A 20,581-nucleotide genomic window follows, 5' to 3' on the forward strand; every position below is an offset into this window, starting at 1 on the left:
GTTGAGCTGCGGGATCTCCCTCCCCTCTCTCCTTTTTTCCTGTCTTGCCCTTTGTTTCACAGTGTGCAAACCAGAAGTCCCCAGTGATGATGCCAAGAGGAAGACTAGAGCAAGAGAGATGAGCTGCCACTGGGACTACCTGGGGGTGTAGGGAGCACTGTAGGGTTTGAGGGAGGGGCACCTGAAGTCAAGTTATCTGGTTTGACGTAGCAGTCCCGTTCTGTCCTGCCCAGAACATCTGTGGCCAGTGCCATGCTCCACAGTCTTCAGTTGCTGAGAGCAAGACAAGAGCCGTTGCACGGAGGCAGGGGAGGAGAGCAGCAGCGTTTGATTACAAGAGGAATCGGCCAGGCACCTCTGCCAGGGCTTTTCTGACCTCCCAAGGGTCTATCAGTGGTCCCAGGAGATAGTAAGGGCCGTGCAGGGCCTGGCCACCAGTCAGTCCTTCCTGGGCTCACGTGATTCCCGATCCGTGTTGTTTTCAGTCTGGAAAGTCAAGGATTTTTGTGTGTGTGTATAAAATGGATAAACATTTGAGGACGGGAATTACAGAAGGAGGGTGTGCGGGCGAGGAGAGACGCACTTCCATCGGTTCGTGTGCGTGCCGGTGGGTGAGAGTGGCCACGTGCGAGCGCGAGTGCCTCTGCCCAGGGAGACTCCTTTGTTCAAGCCACGCCAAGAGGTGTCCGTGCAGAACCCGCTCGCCAGATGGCCGCTCCCGGTCCCCGCGGCCGTCTGCGGAAGGCCCCTGCAGGCCTCGGAGCGTCCCCCGGGTTCCCGCACTCGCCCCGCGAATTTCGGCGGCAAGGCAGGAAGGACCCGGGGCGCTGCGCTGCGGTGACCGACAGTAACCCCGCACGGGGCACCCTCGGCCGGGTCAATGACCGCGCGCGGCCCGCGCAGAGCCCGGGGCCACCCGGCCCATCACCCTATCACCTAGCAACGCCCACTCGAGGGGCGCCATTGGGCCAGCGCGCACGCCTCGGGCCCCCGATTGGCTGCGGCTGCAGAGAGCCACGCCCCCGGCCCGGCTCCGCTCAGCCCGGATGCTGGCCGTCAATTCGAACGCCTGGGGGTCCGTCTAGCCCCCAGTGTGGCCCCAGTATGACCCCCAGAGTGACCCAAGTACGCCCCGTTCCGTTTCCACCGCGCGCCGTGCACACGTGGCCCCCGCGATCCCGGAGGTGGGGGCGGCCCCGGGAGGCGTGGAGCACGGAACGGAAGTTGGGGGGCGGGGGTGACACCGTGCCCCGCCCCAGAGCCCCCCGAGTCCGGGGCCCCCAACCCGGCGCCCCCTGGGCGCGCCCCCGCGCAGGGTCCCGGCTCCCGGCGGCGGCGCGCCGCATCACCCCACTGGCGGCGGCGCGCCTTGTCCCGGGGCGCAGCCCCGACGCTCATTGGCCTGGGCGGCGCAGCCAAGCTGTCAGCCCATGTGGCGTGTCCGCACGGGGACGGCCGCGGTTAAATAGCGCCGGCGCGGGCCTAGAGGGAGCCAGAGAGACAGTAGCGGCCTCTCCTCCACCGCACACTCCATCCTCGCTCTCCCTCAGCCGTTCGCACAGCCGCCCGCGCCCAGACCAGGTACAAGCGGCCAGGCCGGGCCGGGGTCGGAAGTTGCGAGTCGGGAACCCGGTCCTGGGGCCAGACTGGATCGGGGGCTGGGGCGGGAGCAAGGCGGCCGGGCTCGAGCGGGCGCCGCCGGCCCGCATCCTCTGGCCTTGGGTGCGCATGGTTCGGCGCGCTGATGGTGAGGGCTCATCTCACACAGCCTGCCCTGGTCTCGGCGTCCGAGCCTCCGGTCTGGATGTTCGAGCCCCACGAGACGCCCGAGGCTAGGCGGCAAAGGGCCCTCGCGCCATGCCTAAGCCCAGCGAGGCAGGTGGGCGGATAGCGAGGGGCGGACGCCCGGGAACGCCGCGAACAGCCATTTTGGTCTTGGACTGGGCCGGGCGGCTGCGGACCCTCGAGGGCCTGTTGGAGCCCCCAGCCGCCACACCCTCGAGGGCCTCCTTTTCCGGCTTGGCCGCCGAGCCCCTCCACCCACGGCATCCCCATGCCTCCGGGTGCAGGATAGCCGTCTCGGCCGACCGGAGGGCCTGAGAAGAGGGGAGGGAGGTGGATGGAGGAGGCGCAGGGCCGTATAAGGTCGGCTCCTCCACCACGTGGGCTCCATTTGGAGCCCCCAGAGTTCTGGGGGGAGAGCCACTCCTGCCGGGTGCAACCTCACGGCGGCGCGCGCAGTTTCGCCAGCGCCGCAGGGGTCTCCACCCTTTTGCCTCGTCCCGCCGGACTCCGCGTGAATAGCAAGTAGGGGGAGAACAGAGCGGGCGCTTTCTGGAGAAGCAGCCGCCCCGGGAGCTGGTGCTTCTGGGCCGGCAAAGGGCTCTTTATTCAGCGCTGGGGGAGGGGGCTCCCTCTGCCGGAACGCCGGGGCGATCAGGCCACCCAAGGAAGACGCTCTCTCCACTCCTACTTTCCCATGCTCAGAGAAACCCTAAAGGGCCAGTAGTTGGCGAGTTCACCAGTCATCGGCGCCATAAGGCCCTGGAGCCTTGGTGGAAGTTTGCAGGACCAACCTTGGCCTTGCCCCCTTCCTCAGACAGGAGCCCCATCCAGGGCCCACAGGCTCAGGGTAGACTAGGTTCCCCCGTTGGTGCTGGGAGACCTGGGTCTGGATGGACAGGCAGGCTGCACAGTAGGCAAGCGCAGTCCTGAGGCCTCGACCTGTGCAGATGTGTGGGTCTGGGTAGTGCTTGCCTGGCAGCTGAGAGAGTGGTTCTCCAGGTTGGAGCCTGCTGGAGGGGCCGTACAGGCTGGGGCTGCCCACTGTGGGACAGGGACCAATTTTTCCCCAGAGCCCCGCCAGGCCTTGGCACTGTTGAGGAGACCAAGCTGTGGTTCTGGCCTGGAGGGCAGCTCGAGATACTGAGCGCAGAGCCAGCTAGTCAGTGTGGGCACTTCTTCCCACCCCCACATTTGCCCTTTCTCCTTCGCCTACTAAATTCCCTGGGCTACCTCTTAACAGGCTGACGGCCAGGCAGTCCCTTCCTCAGAAGGGTTTGGGCCCTGCCTCCCACCATGGGGCCCCCTCCTGAGTCTCCTGCAGCAGGGCTGTGGTGGGGTCACCCCAGGCCAAGGCCAATGCCCAGAGAGCCCAATGCGAGGTGTTGGCAGGCTGGACCAGAGTGGGGACTCCCCTTTCCCAACCACCATACATACCCTTCACAAAACGTTCCAGCGGGTGCACAGCCCCAGAGCTGGCCATGTGGATCTTTGTTGCAGGGCTTTCTGAGCTGCTGTTCTCAGACCCTTGAGCGGGCCAGATGGAGGAGGGAGTTCATGAAGCCAGGGTTGGGAAGCAGCTGGGTCTCCAGCGAGGCTGTGGACTGGCAGTGCTGGGGCCCAGGCTGACTGGTGTCCGGGCCCCCATGCCACCCTCCTTGCAGAGAGAGCAGCCATGGAGGAGGTGGTGATCACTGGCATGTCTGGGAAGCTGCCTGAGTCGGAGAACCTGGAGGAGTTCTGGGCCAATCTCATTGGCGGTGTGGACATGGTGACAGATGATGACAGGCGGTGGAAGGCCGGTAAGCGAGCCTGGGGCTCCCCGCCTACTTGAGAGGTTCTTTTCTCACCCCTTCTGTGGACACAATCTCCCGGGTTACCAGGGAGGGCCTGCACTCCGGTCCCACTGGCAGAGCCAACAGTCACCTAAGGTGAGGCCGTGTTATAGCTTCTTTCTGGAGACGGTACCAGAAGGCTCTGGGCTAGGGGAACGTGGGACCTCTGGCCAGTGGGCTAGGGACTGAACTCCAGCCTGTGGGAGTCTGGAGTTCTCTGGGCATAGCCTTTGCCCCTTTCACAGACCAGGGCCATTGCTTAGGGTGGAGCCAGGGCAAGACCAGGTGGGTGAACACCTCCAGCCAGCCACTGCCTGCCCACGTGCTGTCCCAGGCGGTCAGATAAGACATCAGGCTCCCCCGGGAAGCTGGTTTGACTCCCTCACGCCCAGTAGATTCTCCCGCAGAGCGGCTCCACCTGATCTACAGGATATGAGTCAGTGTGGCAGAGCCTGGCTGGCCTTAGCTGCCAGGCCGGGATGGGGCCAGGCAGAAGGTCTTCAGCCAGGTCAGGACAGTGGCAGGTGGGAGGAGGCAGCGCTGCCCGCTACAGTGCTCTGCTCTGCTCTGGGGCCATCACCCATGAGGTTCCCCCCGGCCCAAGGGTCCCCTTCAGAAGTGGGCCCACCCATCCCAGGGAGCTTCAGCTCCCTGTTGCAGCCGGGACTCCCCCCCAGTCAATCACTCAGGGCTATGATGTCCTATGACTGATTTCTCCACCTGTGTGTGTTCCCTAGGACTATATGGCCTGCCTCGGCGGTCAGGCAAGCTGAAGGACCTGTCCCGGTTTGACGCTTCCTTCTTCGGGGTCCACCCCAAGCAGGCACACAATATGGACCCCCAGCTCCGCTTGCTGCTGGAGGTCACCTACGAGGCCATTGTGGATGCAGGTGGGCCATCTGGGGGGCTGCAGAGGGCCAGTCCCCAAGTTTCCTGCTGCCCTTCTTGAAAACCTCCCTTTTTGCTTCTAAAAGCATCGTGTGTTCATAACAAAACATCCAGAACAGAAGGTGCTGAGGAGGGAGCGGAGCCCTGGGCTGGGGCCGACGAGGTGGGGAGGTGTGGGCCTCAGGCAGCTCAGGTTTCACAACTGCACACCAGAGGAATCCCAGACATGTCCTGTCACCCCAGTTTCCTCACTCCCCATTGCGTGGCTGATCTTGGAGGCGAGGGCAGGACACCAGGTGCCAGGCAGAGCAGGAGGCAGGATCTGGCCCCAGGACTCTCACCCTCCACTCCCCTCTGCTGGGTTGTGCCTAGCCTTGGAAAAGTGCTTCAAGGGCACAGACTTGTCCCAGGGACACTGGGGAACATGGAAATTGTGCTGAGTGGGAGAGGGAAGGCTGGCCATGGGGGTGAGGCCCCTCAGCAGGTGGGCCACAGGGGAACCCAGGACCTGCCTACTGCCACCTGTGGTTTGCAGGGCGGGTACCCTGGCCTTACAGGTCTCTTGTCCTGCAGCAGATGCTAAGTAGCCCCTGGGGTTGACCCTTGAGTGTGACAGGGTCCTGGACAGGCACTGCCTGGGGGGAGGGGCGGGGAGGCGGAGGCCTTCCCACTGCCCAGGCCCCAGCCGGAGACCTTGGATGCTGCTCTCCAGGGGCTGGCCAGTGTCCCTCCCTCCTTCCCAAGCCTGGACACTCGGCTTTTGTCTCTCTCTGTCTTCTTATCTTGGCCCGCCCAAGGCAGGCTGCTCTCAGGGCTCATCAGACCCTGCCAGCAGTACCAGTGCCCAGGGGAGTAGCCTGGGGACAGTGCTGTCCTCTGTCCCCACCTCCAGCTGTCTCTGGCCTCTGCCTGACCCAGAGACTGGAGCCCCATCTGGCACCCCGCCTGTCCCCCGGGCCCCAGTTTCCTGTGACCTGGTTATCTGTTGTCAACCCTACCTGGGCCAGCCACCCCACTCTGGCTCCACTGTCTCTTCTCTGACTCCCCAGCCACTCTAGAGTCAGGCGAGGTGGAGCCTCCTCTCCCCTGCAACGTAGGATCGAACCCTGGGTTCGATCCCGTGGAGATGGGAACGGCAACCCACTCCAGTATTCTTGTCTGGAGAATCCCATGGACAGAAGTGCCTGGGAGGCTACAGTCCATAGGGTTGCAGAGTTGGACATGACTGAAGCGACTTAGCATGCACCCAGTCACCCCAGCCAGAGAGGCCAAGGGGAGACGCCTCACCTCCCAGAGCTCAACAGCAGGCTGGGCACAGCACAGCTGCAGGTTTGACTTCTGCCTCCTACAGGCATCAACCCAGCTTCCATTCGGGGGACGAACACCGGTGTCTGGGTGGGTGTGAGTGGCTCTGAGGCTTCAGAGGCTCTGAGCCGAGACCCTGAGACCCTCGTGGGCTACAGCATGGTGGGCTGCCAGCGTGCCATGTTGGCCAACCGCCTCTCCTTCTTCTTTGACTTCAAAGGTGGGTGCCCACACAGCCCTTTTGTTTCTGACTCGGGCCTGGGGTGGGGGGAGGCGGGCAGGGGCCGGATGACAGCTGAGACCCTTCCAGACTCTGACCACACCTCCCCTAGGAAGGCCAGCAGGAACAAGGTCCTGGTGGTGTGGGTTCCACGTGGAGAGCACTCAGTAGAGCTGTCAGAGCCCCAAGGTATAGGGTGGGGAGGCGGTCCCACGGCTGCATTGTGTCCTTGCCTGCAGGGCCCAGCATCACCCTGGACACGGCATGCTCCTCCAGCCTGCTGGCCCTGCAGAGGGCCTACCAGGCCATCCAGAGAGGGGAGTGTGCCATGGCCATTGTCGGCGGCGTGAACATCCTGCTGAAGCCCAACACCTCGGTGCAGTTCATGAAGCTGGGCATGCTTAGCCCCGAGGGCACCTGCAAGTCCTTCGATGCATCAGGTGAGAGCAGTGGGCATGGGGCCCCGGGCAGTGCCTCCACCCTCGATTCTATCCGGCACCAGCCCCTGAGCCCTTCCCTGAGCTCATGAGCCTGAAGTGCCCTCCGCCCCCAGGGAATGGCTACTGCCGTGCAGAGGCTGTGATGGCCATCCTTCTGACCAAGAAGTCCCTGGCCCGACGGGTGTACGCCACCATCCTCAACGCTGGCACCAACACGGATGGCTGCAAAGAGAAAGGTGGGAGCTGGCCTGGGGCAGGCGAGGGTGGGGCTACGGGTAGTCGGGCGGGGCTGGGGGTGCTGAGGCCTGGACCCGCCCCCAGGCGTCACCTTCCCCTCCGGAGAGGCACAGGAGCAGCTCATCAGCTCCCTGTATAAGCCGGCCGGGCTGGACCCGGAGACCCTGGAGTACGTTGAAGCCCATGGCACCGGTACCAAGGTGAGACCCCTGCCTGGCCCTGCTCATATCCCACGTCCCACGCCAGAGAAGCACCAGGGCGGGGTCCTGACCTCCCTGAGTTCCCCATAGGTGGGCGACCCCCAGGAGCTAAACGGCATCGTGCAAGCCCTGTGTGGCACCCGCCAGAGCCCCCTGCGGATTGGGTCCACCAAGTCGAACATGGGACATCCGGAGCCCGCCTCAGGGCTCGCGGCGCTGGCCAAGGTAGGCAGGCGAGTCTAGGGCCATCTTGTCCCTGCCCCGTCAGCGTCTTATAGCCTGCTGGGGGAGGGTCCCTCCCGGCTGTTCTGTGGGATATGGGTCAACTGAGGCCCGGAGAGCAGGCCGCCAGCATGTGGCCAGCCCCTGCCTGGCTTCACAGGGCCAGACATTTTACCCAGCACTTGCTCCCCAAGGGGCCAGCCAGAGGGAGCAGAAGCAACAGGGCAGCCCGTGTCTCCAGGCTCGCTCTCCCTGTGGCCTCCTGACCAGCTGGTAGCTTGGAGGACCCAGGTCACTACTGGTTGAGCTTCTGAGTATGATGGGAGCTTCCTGGTGGTCTCAGCTCCCTGGGCCACCATAGCCACCTGTCTGCAGCTCTTAGCTTGGGAGATGGGGTGGGGAATGGCTGAGGAGCCTTTGTCTAGATCCACAGCCAATGAGGCTGGGAGGTGGCAGGGCCCCAGGTGAGGCCTAGGGCTGAGAGGAGACAGAGCATGTGGCTTGGTCACCAGACCGCTGCACTGGGGCAGGGCGAGCTTTGGGGGAGAACGAAATTGCTTGCAGCGGGCAGGGCCTCTGGGGTGACACAGAGGGTCCTCAGGAGGGGATGTACCTGAAGCCCATCCCGACCAGCAGGGGCAGGGAGCCCAGGGCCGGCCGTCCTGCTGACCGCGAGGCACCCACAGGTGCTGCTGTCCCTGGAGCACGGGCTCTGGGCCCCCAACCTGCACTTCCACAACCCAAACCCCAAGATCCCAGCACTGCAGGATGGGCGGCTGCAGGTTGTGGACCGGCCCCTGCCCGTCCTCGGGGGCAACGTGGGCATCAACTCCTTTGGCTTCGGTGGCTCCAACGTGCACGTCATCCTCCAGCCCAACTCCCAGCCACTGCCACCGCCTACCCCACATGCCGCCCTGCCCCGTCTGCTGCGGGCCAGTGGGCGCACCCTGGAGGGTGTGCAGGGTCTGCTGGAGCTAGGCCTCCAGCACAGCCAGAACCTGGCCTTCGTGAGCATGCTCAATGACATCGCGGCCCCCTCCCCAGCAGCCATGCCCTTCCGTGGCTACGCCGTGCTGGGCAGCCAGGGGGGCAGCCAGGAGGTGCAGCAGGTGCTGGCCGGCAAGCGCCCACTCTGGTTCATCTGCTCCGGTGAGCCCCGACCCCACCCCGCCCCACCTCAGGTCATCCCCGAGGGCCGCATGGGCTGGGACTGCACGGCGCTGCCCTGACATCTCCCTCCGGGACAGGTATGGGCACACAGTGGCGCGGGATGGGGCTGAGCCTGATGCGTCTGAGCCGCTTCCGCGACTCCATCCTGCGCTCGGATGAGGCCGTGAAGCCTCTGGGACTGCAGGTGTCACAGCTGTTGTTGAGCACGGACGAGGCCATCTTTGATGACATGGTCATCTCCTTCGTGAGCCTCACTGCCATCCAGGTGTGCCCCTGGGGTCTGGGGTGAGCCGGCTGGCAGGGTGGTGAGCCTGGGGTCCCCGAGACTGGCATGACCCATCCTGTTCCCACCCCACCCCCAGATCGCGCTCATAGACCTGCTGACCTCCATGGGCCTTCAGCCCGACGGCATCATCGGGCACTCCCTGGGTGAGGTGGCCTGTGGCTATGCCGACGGCTGCATCTCTCAGGAGGAGGCCATCCTCTCTGCCTACTGGAGAGGCCAGTGCATCAAGGAGGCCAACATCCCGCCCGGGGCCATGGCGGCTGTAGGTAGGCACTGCCCTCTGCTCCCCTGTCGCGCTCCACCCCTGGGCCTGAGGGTCTCCATAGGAGGGGGTCATCTGTACTGGCACCTTTCTGTGTTGGCGCTGGGCAGAGGCCAGGGCCTGGGGGCAGCTCACCAGCCACTGTCCTCACCGCAGGGTGAGAACAACCCTGACAGCCTGCCCCGCTATGCCCCGGATGGCCTTGGAGCCCGGCATACTTGCCCATGGGTGTCAGTAGAGGCCAGCGTGATTTTCACATGAACCCCTGGGGGGGATGCTGCAGGCGGAGTGGGCCTGCTCACACTTGGGACAGGCAGGGGTGGGGACGGGAGGAGACCAGAGAGAGCCGGAGGGGCTGTTGGGAGAGTGAGGCCAAAGCCCTCTCTGGTAGGCCAGGCGTGGGACCCGAAACTGGCTCCCACCTGTAGGACGGTATTAATGACACCTCCGCCTGAGACCAGACAACGGCAGGGATGAAACTGCCTCGTAAAGGTGCCGCTCGGCAGCTGTCATTAGGGCCACCCGGGCAGCATTCCCCTCCCTGGGGAGGGCTGTGTGGGGGTGCCTGCTCCCCATGCCACCCTTTGAGGCTCTCTTCTGCTCCCAGGCTTGACCTGGGAGGAGTGTAAGCAGCGCTGCCCCCCTGGCATCGTGCCTGCCTGCCACAACTGCATCGACACCGTGACCATCTCGGGACCTCAGGTGGGCCCTGGGAGGCAAGGCCTCGTCCCCAAGTCCCCTTTCACCCCCGCAGAGCGTGCTCTGCGCAGGGAGCCCGGCACTGGCCCGGACCCGGACTGCCGTCAGCGCCCCCGTCCCTCCCCGTCTGCGCTCCCCCCAGGCCTCCATGTTGGAGTTCGTGCAGCAGCTGAAGCAGGAGGGCGTGTTCGCCAAGGAGGTGCGGACGGGCGGCATGGCGTTCCACTCCTACTTCATGGACGGTATCGCCCCCATGCTGCTTCAGCAGCTCAAGAAGGTGGGTGGCTGTCCCCGCGCTGTGTGGCGGGGGCCCTCCCTGAGGACAGGCGGGGAAGGCAGGCCCCAGCTCCCTCAGGCTGACCCCGCCCGGCCCTCCGCCTAGGTGATCCGGGAGCCCCAGCCGCGTTCCCCACGCTGGCTCAGCACTTCCATCCCCGAGACCCAGTGGCAGGAGAGCCTGGCCCGCACCTTCTCGGCCGAGTACAACGTGAACAACCTGGTGAGCCCCGTGCTGTTCCAGGAGGCGCTGTGGCACGTGCCCGAGGACGCCGTGGTGCTGGAGATCGCACCCCATGCCCTGCTGCAGGTATGCGTAGTCCTGCAGGGCCGGCGGGCTGGCCGGGCGCGGGGGGCTGAGCGGGGGGCCAGTGGGAACTGGCCAGGGGGAGGCCCAGCCCGCCTCTGCCTCTGCAGGCCGTCCTGAAGAGAGGCCTCAAGTCCAGCTGCACCATCATCCCCCTGATGAAGAAGGACCACAGGGACAACCTAGAGTTCTTCCTCAGCAACGTGGGCCAGCTCTACCTGACCGGGTGCGGCCGCTCTCCCTGCTCAACCCTGGGAGGCTCCTCCCCAGCCAGGCCACCGGGCGGCCTTGAGATGGTCCCCAGGAAGCAGACCTCTGGGTGCTGGGCCACTTCCACACCCTTGGCATGCCCCCCACCCCACCCTGTCTCAGGCGTCTCTGAGGTCTTAGGGGAGGTGGGTTGACCGTGGGTCAGCAGTGGGTGTGACAGGGCAGTCACATTTCCCCTTTTGCACCTTCCAGCATTGACGTCAACCCCAACGGGCTGTTCCCACCTGTGGAGTTCCCAGCTCCCCGGGGCACCCCCCTCATTTCCCCCCACATCAAGTGGGACCACAGCCAGACCTGGGATGTGCCCACTGCTGAGGACTTCCCCAGTGGTTCCAGTAGCTCCTCTGCCACCATCTATAAGATCGGTGAGTCCTTGCAATGCAGGCGGGCAGGGGGGCGGGGTGGCTTCCTCCACAGCGGTGGCACTAAGGCCCAGGCCCCACAGACATCAACCCCGAGTCCCCTGACCACTATCTGGTGGATCACTGCATCGACGGTCGCATCATCTTCCCGGGCACTGGCTACCTGTGCCTGGTCTGGAAGACACTGGCCCGAGCCCTGGACCAGAACATGGAGCACACGCCTGTAGTATTCGAGGACGTGACGCTGCACCAGGCTGTCATCCTGCCGAAGACAGGTGAGGAAGGTGGCTCAAGCTATGGGGTGGGAGGGCCAGCTGCCGACCCCTGCAGCTGACCTCTGCCCCTGCTGCCCACAGGGATTGTGCTCCTGGAAGTGCGGCTTCTGGAAGCTTCCTGTACCTTTGAGGTGTCTGAGAATGGCAACCTGATCGCGAGCGGTGAGCAGGGGCCCTGGACCGGGCTGCAGGGTCCCTGCTGGGGGTCTCTGGGTAGACCTTAGCTACCGGCTCAGCCCTGCCCTCACTCAGGCCCTTCTGCCATCCCTGCCCACAGGGAAGGTATACCAGTGGGAAGATCCCAACCCCAAGCTCTTTGACAACCGGTATGGCCCGGACCCTGCGACCCCCGTGGACCCCACAACTGCCATCCACCTGTGCCGTGGTGATGTATACAAGGAGCTGCAGCTGCAGGGCTTCAACTACGGCCCCTACTTCCAGGGTATCCTTGAGGCCAGCTCCGAAGGTACGTACAAGGGAGGTCCCACTTTGTGTTTTGGGGCCAACCCCTGCTGCCTGGTGTGAGGGGGCCACGAGGGGTCCCCCCAGGTTGGGGCACACAGAGGAGAGGGCCCACGGCAGGAAGAGACCTAGCCTGGCCAAACCGACAGCCCCTTTCTCCCCAGGCAACACAGGCCAGCTGCTCTGGAAGGACAACTGGGTGACCTTCATGGACACCATGCTGCAGATGTCTATCCTGGCCCCGAGCAAGCGCGGCCTGCGCCTGCCCACACGCATCACCGCCATCTACATCCACCCGGCTACCCACCAGCAGAAGCTGTACACGCTGCAGGACAAGACACAAGGTCAGCCCTGCCCTGGCCCCACACACGTGCCTCCCCGTGCCAGGCCCTGCCCACCCTCACCCAGCGTGTCCCCACAGTGGCCGACGTGGTAATAAACAGGTGTCTGGACACCACGGTGGCTGGCGGCATCTACATCTCGAGGATCCACACCTCGGTGGCCCCCCGGCATCAGCAGGAGCAGCTGGTGCCCATCCTGGAGAAGTTCTGCTTCACACCGCACGTGGAGACTGGGTGCCTGGCTGGGAACCTGGCCCTGCAGGAGGAGCTGCAGCTGTGTGTGGGTGAGTCTTTTGCACCCACCACCCTCATCCCGGGGCCCAGCTCCCAGTTCCCGGGCCCCGTTATCCCATCATAGCCTCTCCTACGTGTGGGGTCTACCTCTGCCTTCCCCTGTGAGTGCCCCTGGCTTCCCCCTACCTGGAGCTGATGTCTTCAGAGGGGGCCTTGGCAGAGAGGTGACAGATTTCGCCCCTCTTGTCTGTACCACCAGCCAGCTGCACAGGCGTGAGACCACCCTCTACCCAGGGCTCATGCCCAAGCTGAGGGGTGCGGGATGGTGGGGGGAGCTGGGGAGGGGCAGCCAGGGCCGGCAAAGCATGGAACCCATCCTCTGGGGAACCCATACTCTGGGGCTCACACCTGCATGGGGGCAGGGCTGCCCTTTGCCCACCTAGTGTACCAATGGTCAGTGCCAGTTTCCAGCCCTGGAGGACTGGACAGTCCACTCCATCCCTCTATCTTCCGTCAGTGGGCAGAACCAGGTAGTGGGTTCTGTTTCAAGCAGTCACTAGTTCCTGGTCGGGGGAGCTTCAGGAACCCCAGCCCAGCTGAGGCTCTTCCCTGACATGTGACTCTCCCCTCCCCAGGGCTGGCACAGGCACTGCAGACCAGGGTGGCCCAGCAGGGGATAAAGATGGTGGTTCCTGGGCTGGATGGTGCCCAGGCTCCCCAGGAGGCCCCACAGCAAGGCCTGCCTCGGCTGCTGGCCACCGCCTGCCAGCTGCAACTCAACGGGAACTTACAGATGGAGATGGGCCAGATCCTAGCCCAGGAGAGAGCCCTGCTGTGTGATGACCCCCTGCTCAGTGGGCTCCTCAACTCCCCAGCACTCAAGGCGTGCGTGGACACTGCCCTGGAGAACATGACCAGCCTCAAGATGAAGGTGGTGGAGGTGGGCGTCCCGCGCAGCCGCAGGCCCAGTGCTCAAGGACTCAGATATCGGCAGTCCCGAACCTAAGGGAGGGCTGGGGCCTCTCAGACGTGAGGTCGCCCAACTCAAGATGGAGCTGAGGCTGCCCGGACACCGAAGGGGAAGGGGGCACTGAAGGGACTGGTTCCAGGGGTGTGGTGGGCAGGGCAGCACTGGCCAATGACCTCTGCAGAATCGGTGGGTGGGCCTTTCTGGGAAACACCCAGCTGAGGTGGGGGGACGCCTGCCCAGGGGCAGCTGATCCAAGAAGCTATTCCATCCCAGGTGCTAGCTGGTGACGGCCAACTGTATTCCCGCATCCCCACGCTGCTCAACACCCAGCCCCTGCTGGAGCTGGACTACACAGCCACTGACCGCCACCCCCAGGCCCTGGAGGCTGCCCAGGCCAAGTTGCAGCAGCTCGATATAACCCAGGGCCAGTGGGACCCCTCGGACCCGGCCCCCAGCAACCTGGGTGGGGCCAACCTCGTGGTGTGCAACTATGCCTTAGCCAGCCTCGGTGACCCGGCCACGGCTGTCGGCAATATGGTGGCTGCCCTCAAGGAGGGAGGCTTCCTGTTGCTGCACACGCTGCTCAGAGGACACCCCTTGGGAGAGACTGTCACCTTCCTCACTTGCCCTGAGCCACAACAAGGCCAACGGCACCTCCTGAGCCAGGTACAGGCGGAGCCGGGATTGGGTGGATGGGGCTGGGGGGCGGGACCGGGAGGCTGCAGAGCCCTGACCCCCTCAACTCACAGGATGAGTGGGAGCGCCTGTTTGCTGGTGCGTCCCTGCACCTGGTGGCCCTGAAGAAGTCCTTCTACGGCTCGGTGCTCTTCCTGTGCCGCCGGCTGGCCCCGCTTGACAGCCCAATCTTCCTGCCTGTGGAGGACACCAGCTTCCAGTGGGTCGACTCCCTGAAGGTCAGTCCTTCCCAGCCCCTACCAGGCCAGGCTGACCCGGCTCCAGTGTCGGGACCTGGGGGAATCCCCCCCATCAGGCAACCCTTCCCTCGTCAACCCTTCCTTCATCCTTCTACAGAACATCCTGGCCGATTCCTCCTCCCGGCCCGTATGGCTCATGGCTGTTGGCTGCACCACCTCAGGGGTCGTGGGCTTGGTGAACTGTCTCCGGAAAGAGCCTGACGGGCACCGGATTCGGTGAGATGCCCACTGTGCTACGTGCCCCTTGCCCCCGGGACCCAACCACAGCCTCCCCTCACCTGTCTGGCTGCCCACAGGTGCGTCCTGGTGTCTAACCTCAACAGCACGTCCCCCATCCCTGAGACAGACCCGAAGTCCTTGGAGCTGCAGAAGGTGCTCCAGAGTGACCTGGTGATGAATGTCTACCGTGATGGGGCCTGGGGAGCGTTCCGCCACTTCCCACTGGAACAAGGTGAGCCCCCCGGGACTGCCCTGCTCCTCCGGGTTCCTCGCCTCCCAGCTGGGTGGACTGAGGAGAGGGCAAGAGGACTCTGGCTGGAAGCCCTGCTCCAGGCCAGGGCCACATGCGATCCTAGGGGCTCCACTTTCTGTCACCCCCTAGACAAGCCCGAGGAGCAGACAGAGCATGCCTTCATAAATGTCCTCACCCGAGGGGACCTGTCTTCCATCCGCTGGGTCTGCTCCCCTCTGCGCCACAGCCAGCCCACGGCCCCTGGCTTCCAGTTCTGCACCATCTATTATGCCTCCCTCAACTTCCGCGACATCATGCTGGCCACGGGCAAGCTGTCCCCCGACGCCATCCCAGGTACAGGCAGCCCACGGTAGGGGGACCAGAACAAAGACCCCCCCCCACCCCGGGGCCGGGGCCTGGGACGAGAAGGGTCCTCACCCAACAGTGCTCAGGAACCTGGGAGGCTCCTCCCAGTGAGGTCAGGGGCTCACTCACCCGCCATCTGCCCCCAGGAAATTGGGCCTCTCGGAACTGCCTGCTAGGCATGGAGTTCTCTGGCCGAGATGCCAGCGGGAAGCGTGTGATGGGGCTGGTACCCGCCGAAGGCCTGGCCACCTCCACTCTGGTGCCTCAGAGCTTCCTGTGGGACGTGCCTTCCAACTGGTGAGTCACCAGGGCTGGGACCTGGGGCCCGACATGGACGTGGCCGGGCATCAGGCCAGAGCTGACCCCTGCACTGTGCCCTTAGGACCCTGGAGGAGGCCGCCTCGGTGCCCGTTGTCTACAGCACAGCCTACTACGCGCTGATGGTCCGCGGGCGCATGCAGCCAGGCGAGACGGTGCTCATTCACTCGGGCTCCGGCGGCGTAGGCCAGGCTGCCATCGCCATCGCCCTCAGCCTGGGCTGCCGTGTTTTCACCACTGTGGGTAAGCCTCCAACCCTTCCCAGAGCCCAGGATTGTCTGCCTGGCAGCACTGCTAAAGCCCAGACTCACCAGGTGTGCCTCTCTCTGCCAGGGTCAGCCGAAAAGCGGGCATACCTCCAGTCCAGGTTCCCCCAGCTCAACGAAACCAGCTTTGCCAACTCCCGGGACACATCCTTTGAGCAGCATGTGCTGTGGCACACAGCCGGGAAGGGTGAGTGGTCCCCATCACTCACCACCCACCATCCGCCTGTATCCTCAGCCCCCTCCTCCTCCCATCCCCCACTCACCAGCCAAGCTGGAGGAGACGCTGGCCCATGCTGGGACAGGGTCTAGACCTTCAGACTCATGTCAGGTTGGCCGGGCTGTGACCTTCACTATGGGGACCCGGCTTGCCCCCCATCCCAAGGTGCTGACCTGGTCCTCAACTCCCTGGCGGAAGAGAAGCTTCAGGCCAGTGTGCGGTGCCTGGCCCAGCACGGTCGATTCCTGGAAATTGGCAAATTTGACCTTTCCAAAAACCACCCCCTGGGTGAGATGGGGCGGCAGGCCTGGTGGGTGGCTGGGTGGGCAGGGGGCTGTTGGGCAGAGTGGGGGTCTGCAGGGTGGTAGGCTGTGGGCTATGTGGTGAGGCCCCCCGCCTGCCCACCTGTCCAGGCATGGCCATCTTCCTGAAGAACGTGACTTTCCACGGGATCCTACTGGACTCTCTCTTTGAAGAAAACAACACCATGTGGCAGGAAGTGTCGACACTGCTGAAGGCGGGCATCCGGGAGGGTGTGGTGCAGCCCCTCAAGCGAACAGTGTTCCCCAGGACCCAGGCGGAGGACGCCTTCCGCTACATGGCCCAGGGCAAACACATCGGCAAAGTGGTCATTCAGGTGAGTGGGGGGCCCTGGGGGTCTCTGGCCCCAGCCCTGGCCCCTGCCAGCAGTGCGTGAACAGGGGCCCTGCTTGGGCTGCAGGTACGTGAGGAAGAGCAGGAGGCGGTGCTGCACGGGACCAAACCCACCCAGATGGTGGCCTTGTGCAAGACCTTCTGCCCAGCCCACAAGAGCTACATCATCACTGGGGGCCTGGGTGGCTTTGGCCTAGAGCTGGCCCACTGGCTCGTGGAGCGAGGGGCCCAGAAGCTGGTGCTGACCTCCCGCTCTGGGATCCGCACAGGTGAGTGGCCTGAGGGTGGGGCAGTGGGAAGAGCCTCCTTCAGACCCCTTTATGGTGCTCTCAGGGCACCTAGGCTTGGGACCAGACCTTCATTTGCCCATCCCCTCCCACTGTCTGTCCCACAGGCTACCAAGCCAGGCAGGTCCACGAGTGGAGACGCCAGGGTGTGCAGGTCCTGGTGTCCACCAGCGACGTCAGCGCACTGGATGGCACCCGGAGCCTTATCACTGAGGCCGCCCAGCTTGGGCCCGTGGGAGGCATCTTCAACCTGGCCGTGGTGAGGACGGCTTTAGAGGGGCTGGAGCCAGCTGCCCAGGGAAGGGCCCCTCCTAAGAAGCCCTCCAAAGGCCTGGGGCCGAGGCAGGTGCTAAGATCCCCTCACCCCAGGTCCTGAGAGATGCCATGCTGGATAACCAGACCCCTGAGTTCTTCCAGGACGTCAACAAGCCCAAGTACAATGGCACCCTGAACTTGGACAGGTGGGCTCCTCCCTTCTCCTCTCCCGCCTTCTCCCTGCACAGCCCTTGCACTGGTGTCCAGAGACCTGGCCATGGGCCTCCGCTGGGGTCTGACCACAGGTCCAGGGAAGGGGAGGCGGTTTGGCGGGTAAGCAGGAGTCCTGGGCATGACAGCCGGGGGGCTGGGGAATCCGGCTGGGGGTGACTTAAGAACCCACAGGGTGACCCGGGAGGCATGCCCAGAGCTGGACTACTTCGTGGTCTTCTCCTCCGTGAGCTGCGGGCGTGGCAATGCCGGCCAGACCAACTACGGGTTCGCCAACTCCACCATGGAGCGCATATGTGAGAAGCGTCGGCACGACGGCCTCCCAGGTGGGCCCACCTGCCACTCCCCGATTGGTGCGGTCCCACCCTCATAACTACCCCGACTCACCACAGCGCCACTGCCCACCCACAGGCCTCGCCGTGCAGTGGGGTGCGATTGCTGACGTGGGCCTCCTCATGGAGCTGAAGGGCACTAAAGACAAAGCCATCGGCGGGACGCTGCCCCAGCGCATCACCTCCTGCATGGAGGTTCTAGACCTCTTCCTGAACCAGCCCCACCCCGTCCTGAGCAGCTTTGTGTTGGCAGAGAAGGCTACATCCCGTGGCCCCAGCGGCAGCCACCAGGACCTCGTGAAGGCTGTGACTCACATCCTGGGTGAGGCAGCACCCTGCCCCCTCGCCACCGGTAGACACTCGTCTCCCGAGTCTGGTCTCCCAGGCTGCAAAGGGGGGCGTGCTGGGCTTGCTCATGGAGGGAGAGGCATAGGTGGTCTGTGCAGAGTTGGGTGGGGGCTGTGGGTCCCATGGTACCATCTGTTCAGTTCAGTCGCTCAGTCTTGTCCGACTCTTTGCGACCCCGTGAATCGCAGCATGCCAGGCCTCCCTGTCCGTCACCAACTCCTGGAGTTTACTCAAACTCATGTCCAGGGTACAATACCCACCCAGGACCCCTCCCGCGTTGCCAACTGAGCTGCCTCCCCACCCCCCAGGCATCCGTGACTTGGCCACCGTCAACCTGGACAGCTCGCTTTCAGACCTTGGCCTCGACTCACTCATGGGCGTGGAGGTGCGCCAGATGCTGGAGCGTGAGCACAACCTGCTGCTGTCCATGCGGGAAATCCGGCAGCTCACAATCCACAAGCTGCAGGAGATTTCCGCGCAGGCTGGCACAGCTGATGGTAGGTATGGAGGGGGTGTCCCCAAAGCAGCACTGTCCCCTCAGGGCTCTTGGCCTCCGAGCAGGTCAGGGCTTGTCCATCTGGCCCCTTCCTGAGAGGCCTCCTTGGGCGCCCCCACCCATCTGCCCTGGCCACCCGTGGCCGACGGGTGTGCATGTCTGTGTGTTTGTGGCAGGGGACCCTATGGTATCATCCCTGGTATCTGCCCCTCTTCACAGAGCTGACGGACTCCACACCCAAATTCGGCAGCCCTGCCCAGTCGCAGACCCAGCTGAACCTGAGCACCCTGCTGGTGAACCCCGAGGGCCCGACCTTGACACGGCTCAACTCGGTGCAGAGCTCCGAGCGGCCCCTGTTCCTGGTGCACCCCATCGAGGGCTCCACCACCGTGTTCCACAGCCTGGCCGCCAAGCTCAGCATCCCCACCTATGGCCTACAGTGTACAGGAGGTATGTCAGGGGCCTACGGGGCTGCCCCCCAGGGAGTTGGGGATGGCAAGGCACCTGCAGACGAGGGCTAAGCCTTATGCTGTGCCCGCAGCGGCACCCCTGGACAGCATCCAGAGCCTGGCCACCTACTACATCGAGTGCATCAGGCAAGTGCAGCCAGAGGGGCCCTACCGCATCGCTGGCTACTCCTACGGGGCCTGCGTGGCTTTCGAGATGTGCTCACAGCTGCAGGCCCAGCAGAACGCTGGCCCCACGAACAACAGCCTCTTCCTGTTTGACGGCTCGCACACCTTCGTGATGGCCTACACTCAGGTGAGGGCGGCAGCGGACGGGAGTCCGCAGGCCCAGCCCCTTGTACCTGCCACTGCAACAGCTCTTCCTCCCTTTGCAGAGCTACCGGGCCAAGCTGAACCCCGGCTGCGAGGCAGAGGCCGAGGCCGAGGCCATGTGCTTCTTCATGCAGCAGTTCACGAAGGCGGAGCATAGTAGAGTGAGTCGACCCGGCGTGGGGCCCGGCCTCCCGATGCCCCCGCCCCCGCCCCCGGCGCTGCTCGCTCACTGTCCTGTCCTACAGGTGCTGGAGGCCCTCCTGCCCCTCGGGGATCTGGAGGCGCGTGTGGCAGCCACCGTCGAGCTGATCGTGCAGAGCCACGCGGGCCTGGACCGGCACGCGCTCAGCTTTGCTGCGCGTTCCTTCTACCACAAGCTGCGCGCTGCGGAGGAGTACACGCCGCGGGCTACCTACCACGGCAACGTGACGCTGCTGCGCGCCAAGATGGGCAGCGCCTACCAGGAGGGCCTGGGCGCCGACTACAATCTGTCCCAGGTGTGCGACGGCAAGGTGTCTGTACACATCATCGAGGGCGACCACCGCACGCTGCTGGAGGGCAGCGGCCTGGAGTCCATCCTTAGTATTATTCACAGCTCCCTGGCCGAGCCGCGCGTCAGCGTGCGGGAGGGCTAGGCCACCGGCCCGCCCCCCGCCTCCCACCTGCCGACCCTGGCACCGCACCCCGCGTGCAGGCGCCCATGGGACCAGCACCCCCACGCACACGCACACAGCCCACCCCGCGGCTTCCCTGGGCGCAGGGCCGAGACCCGCGCCGCCGACTCGGAGACCTGCCTGGTCTGTGAAGAGTCGGCTGAGCCACTAGCCGGGCCGAGCTTCCAGAACCGCACGGGCTCTGCTGCACTGGTGTGGTTGTCGTTTTTCTGTTTGGATTCTCCTATTTATTGCGTCGCCATGGGGGGCGGAGGGTGGGGAGGGGAGACGCTGGTCGGTCCACCTGTGAAGCTGGCGCACGCGGGAGCCGGGCCCAGGGCCCCATGATGCCGGAGGTCGCGCGGAGCAGCCCTGGGCGCTGGGCACCCACCCTATTTGTCTGTGTTCGTTTTTCAAGAAATAAGGTTCAAATTGCTGCGTGGGTTTTGAAATTTACTGTAATTGTCTGTGTAAAGAACCGTGTCTGTACTCTGTTTCATTTTTCACGAACCTGGTAAAGATGTTGTCTCCCATGATTAAATCTCTCCTTCGCTCTGGCGTCTGGGCATCCTTTCATCCTGCCTGCTGATCAGCTCTGTGAGCCTCCACTGTCCTGGCGCCCCAGGGAGTACCACCCTCTGCTTCCCGCAGGAGTGTGTGTGTGTGGAGGGGTGATACCTGGCTCCAGAAAACAGGCTGGACACCTCCAGGGAAGGGGCCCTCGATCAAGGAAACTTGACCAGGAGGGGACAGGTAGGCAGTCTGATGATGGGCTGGCATAATTGAGGACCCCCCCACCTAGGGTAGCCTTGCCAGAATTCCTTCTCCCTCAGGGAAACCTTGGGTTTTCTTTCCTTGGCCTCAACTGAGTGCAGGATGCCCACCCACATTATTGAGAGTAATTTTTACTTGAAGTCACCTGCTTGTAGACTTGCACCGCATGGACCGGA

At 64.3% G+C, this 20,581-nt stretch overlaps 1 protein-coding gene across 1 annotated transcript; it reads left to right on the top strand.

The window, feature by feature from the left end:
• The first annotated feature begins 1,252 nt into the window (after window positions 1-1,252).
• FASN (fatty acid synthase) lies at window positions 1,253-20,189 on the top strand. Its single transcript, XM_027517867.1, has 42 exons — window positions 1,253-1,581; window positions 3,447-3,584; window positions 4,355-4,507; window positions 5,857-6,030; window positions 6,270-6,470; window positions 6,584-6,706; window positions 6,792-6,907; window positions 6,998-7,132; window positions 7,816-8,278; window positions 8,377-8,564; window positions 8,662-8,851; window positions 9,455-9,549; window positions 9,689-9,823; window positions 9,929-10,132; window positions 10,240-10,355; window positions 10,592-10,764; window positions 10,845-11,036; window positions 11,118-11,198; window positions 11,314-11,502; window positions 11,663-11,842; window positions 11,920-12,123; window positions 12,709-13,013; window positions 13,317-13,709; window positions 13,793-13,957; window positions 14,076-14,194; window positions 14,275-14,429; window positions 14,580-14,783; window positions 14,942-15,092; window positions 15,178-15,356; window positions 15,447-15,566; window positions 15,762-15,884; window positions 16,010-16,233; window positions 16,318-16,519; window positions 16,645-16,796; window positions 16,907-16,998; window positions 17,198-17,349; window positions 17,435-17,677; window positions 18,012-18,200; window positions 18,419-18,649; window positions 18,741-18,961; window positions 19,041-19,139; window positions 19,224-20,189. Exons 2-42 carry the CDS (start codon window positions 3,458-3,460, stop codon window positions 19,611-19,613), a joined length of 7,548 nt encoding a protein of 2,515 aa, XP_027373668.1. The 5' UTR covers window positions 1,253-1,581; window positions 3,447-3,457; the 3' UTR covers window positions 19,614-20,189.
• The last annotated feature ends 392 nt before the right edge of the window (window positions 20,190-20,581 follow it).

This window comes from Bos indicus x Bos taurus, chromosome 19, assembly GCF_003369695.1.
Source record: "Bos indicus x Bos taurus breed Angus x Brahman F1 hybrid chromosome 19, Bos_hybrid_MaternalHap_v2.0, whole genome shotgun sequence".
In the NCBI taxonomy this organism is placed as follows: domain Eukaryota; kingdom Metazoa; phylum Chordata; class Mammalia; order Artiodactyla; family Bovidae; genus Bos; species Bos indicus x Bos taurus.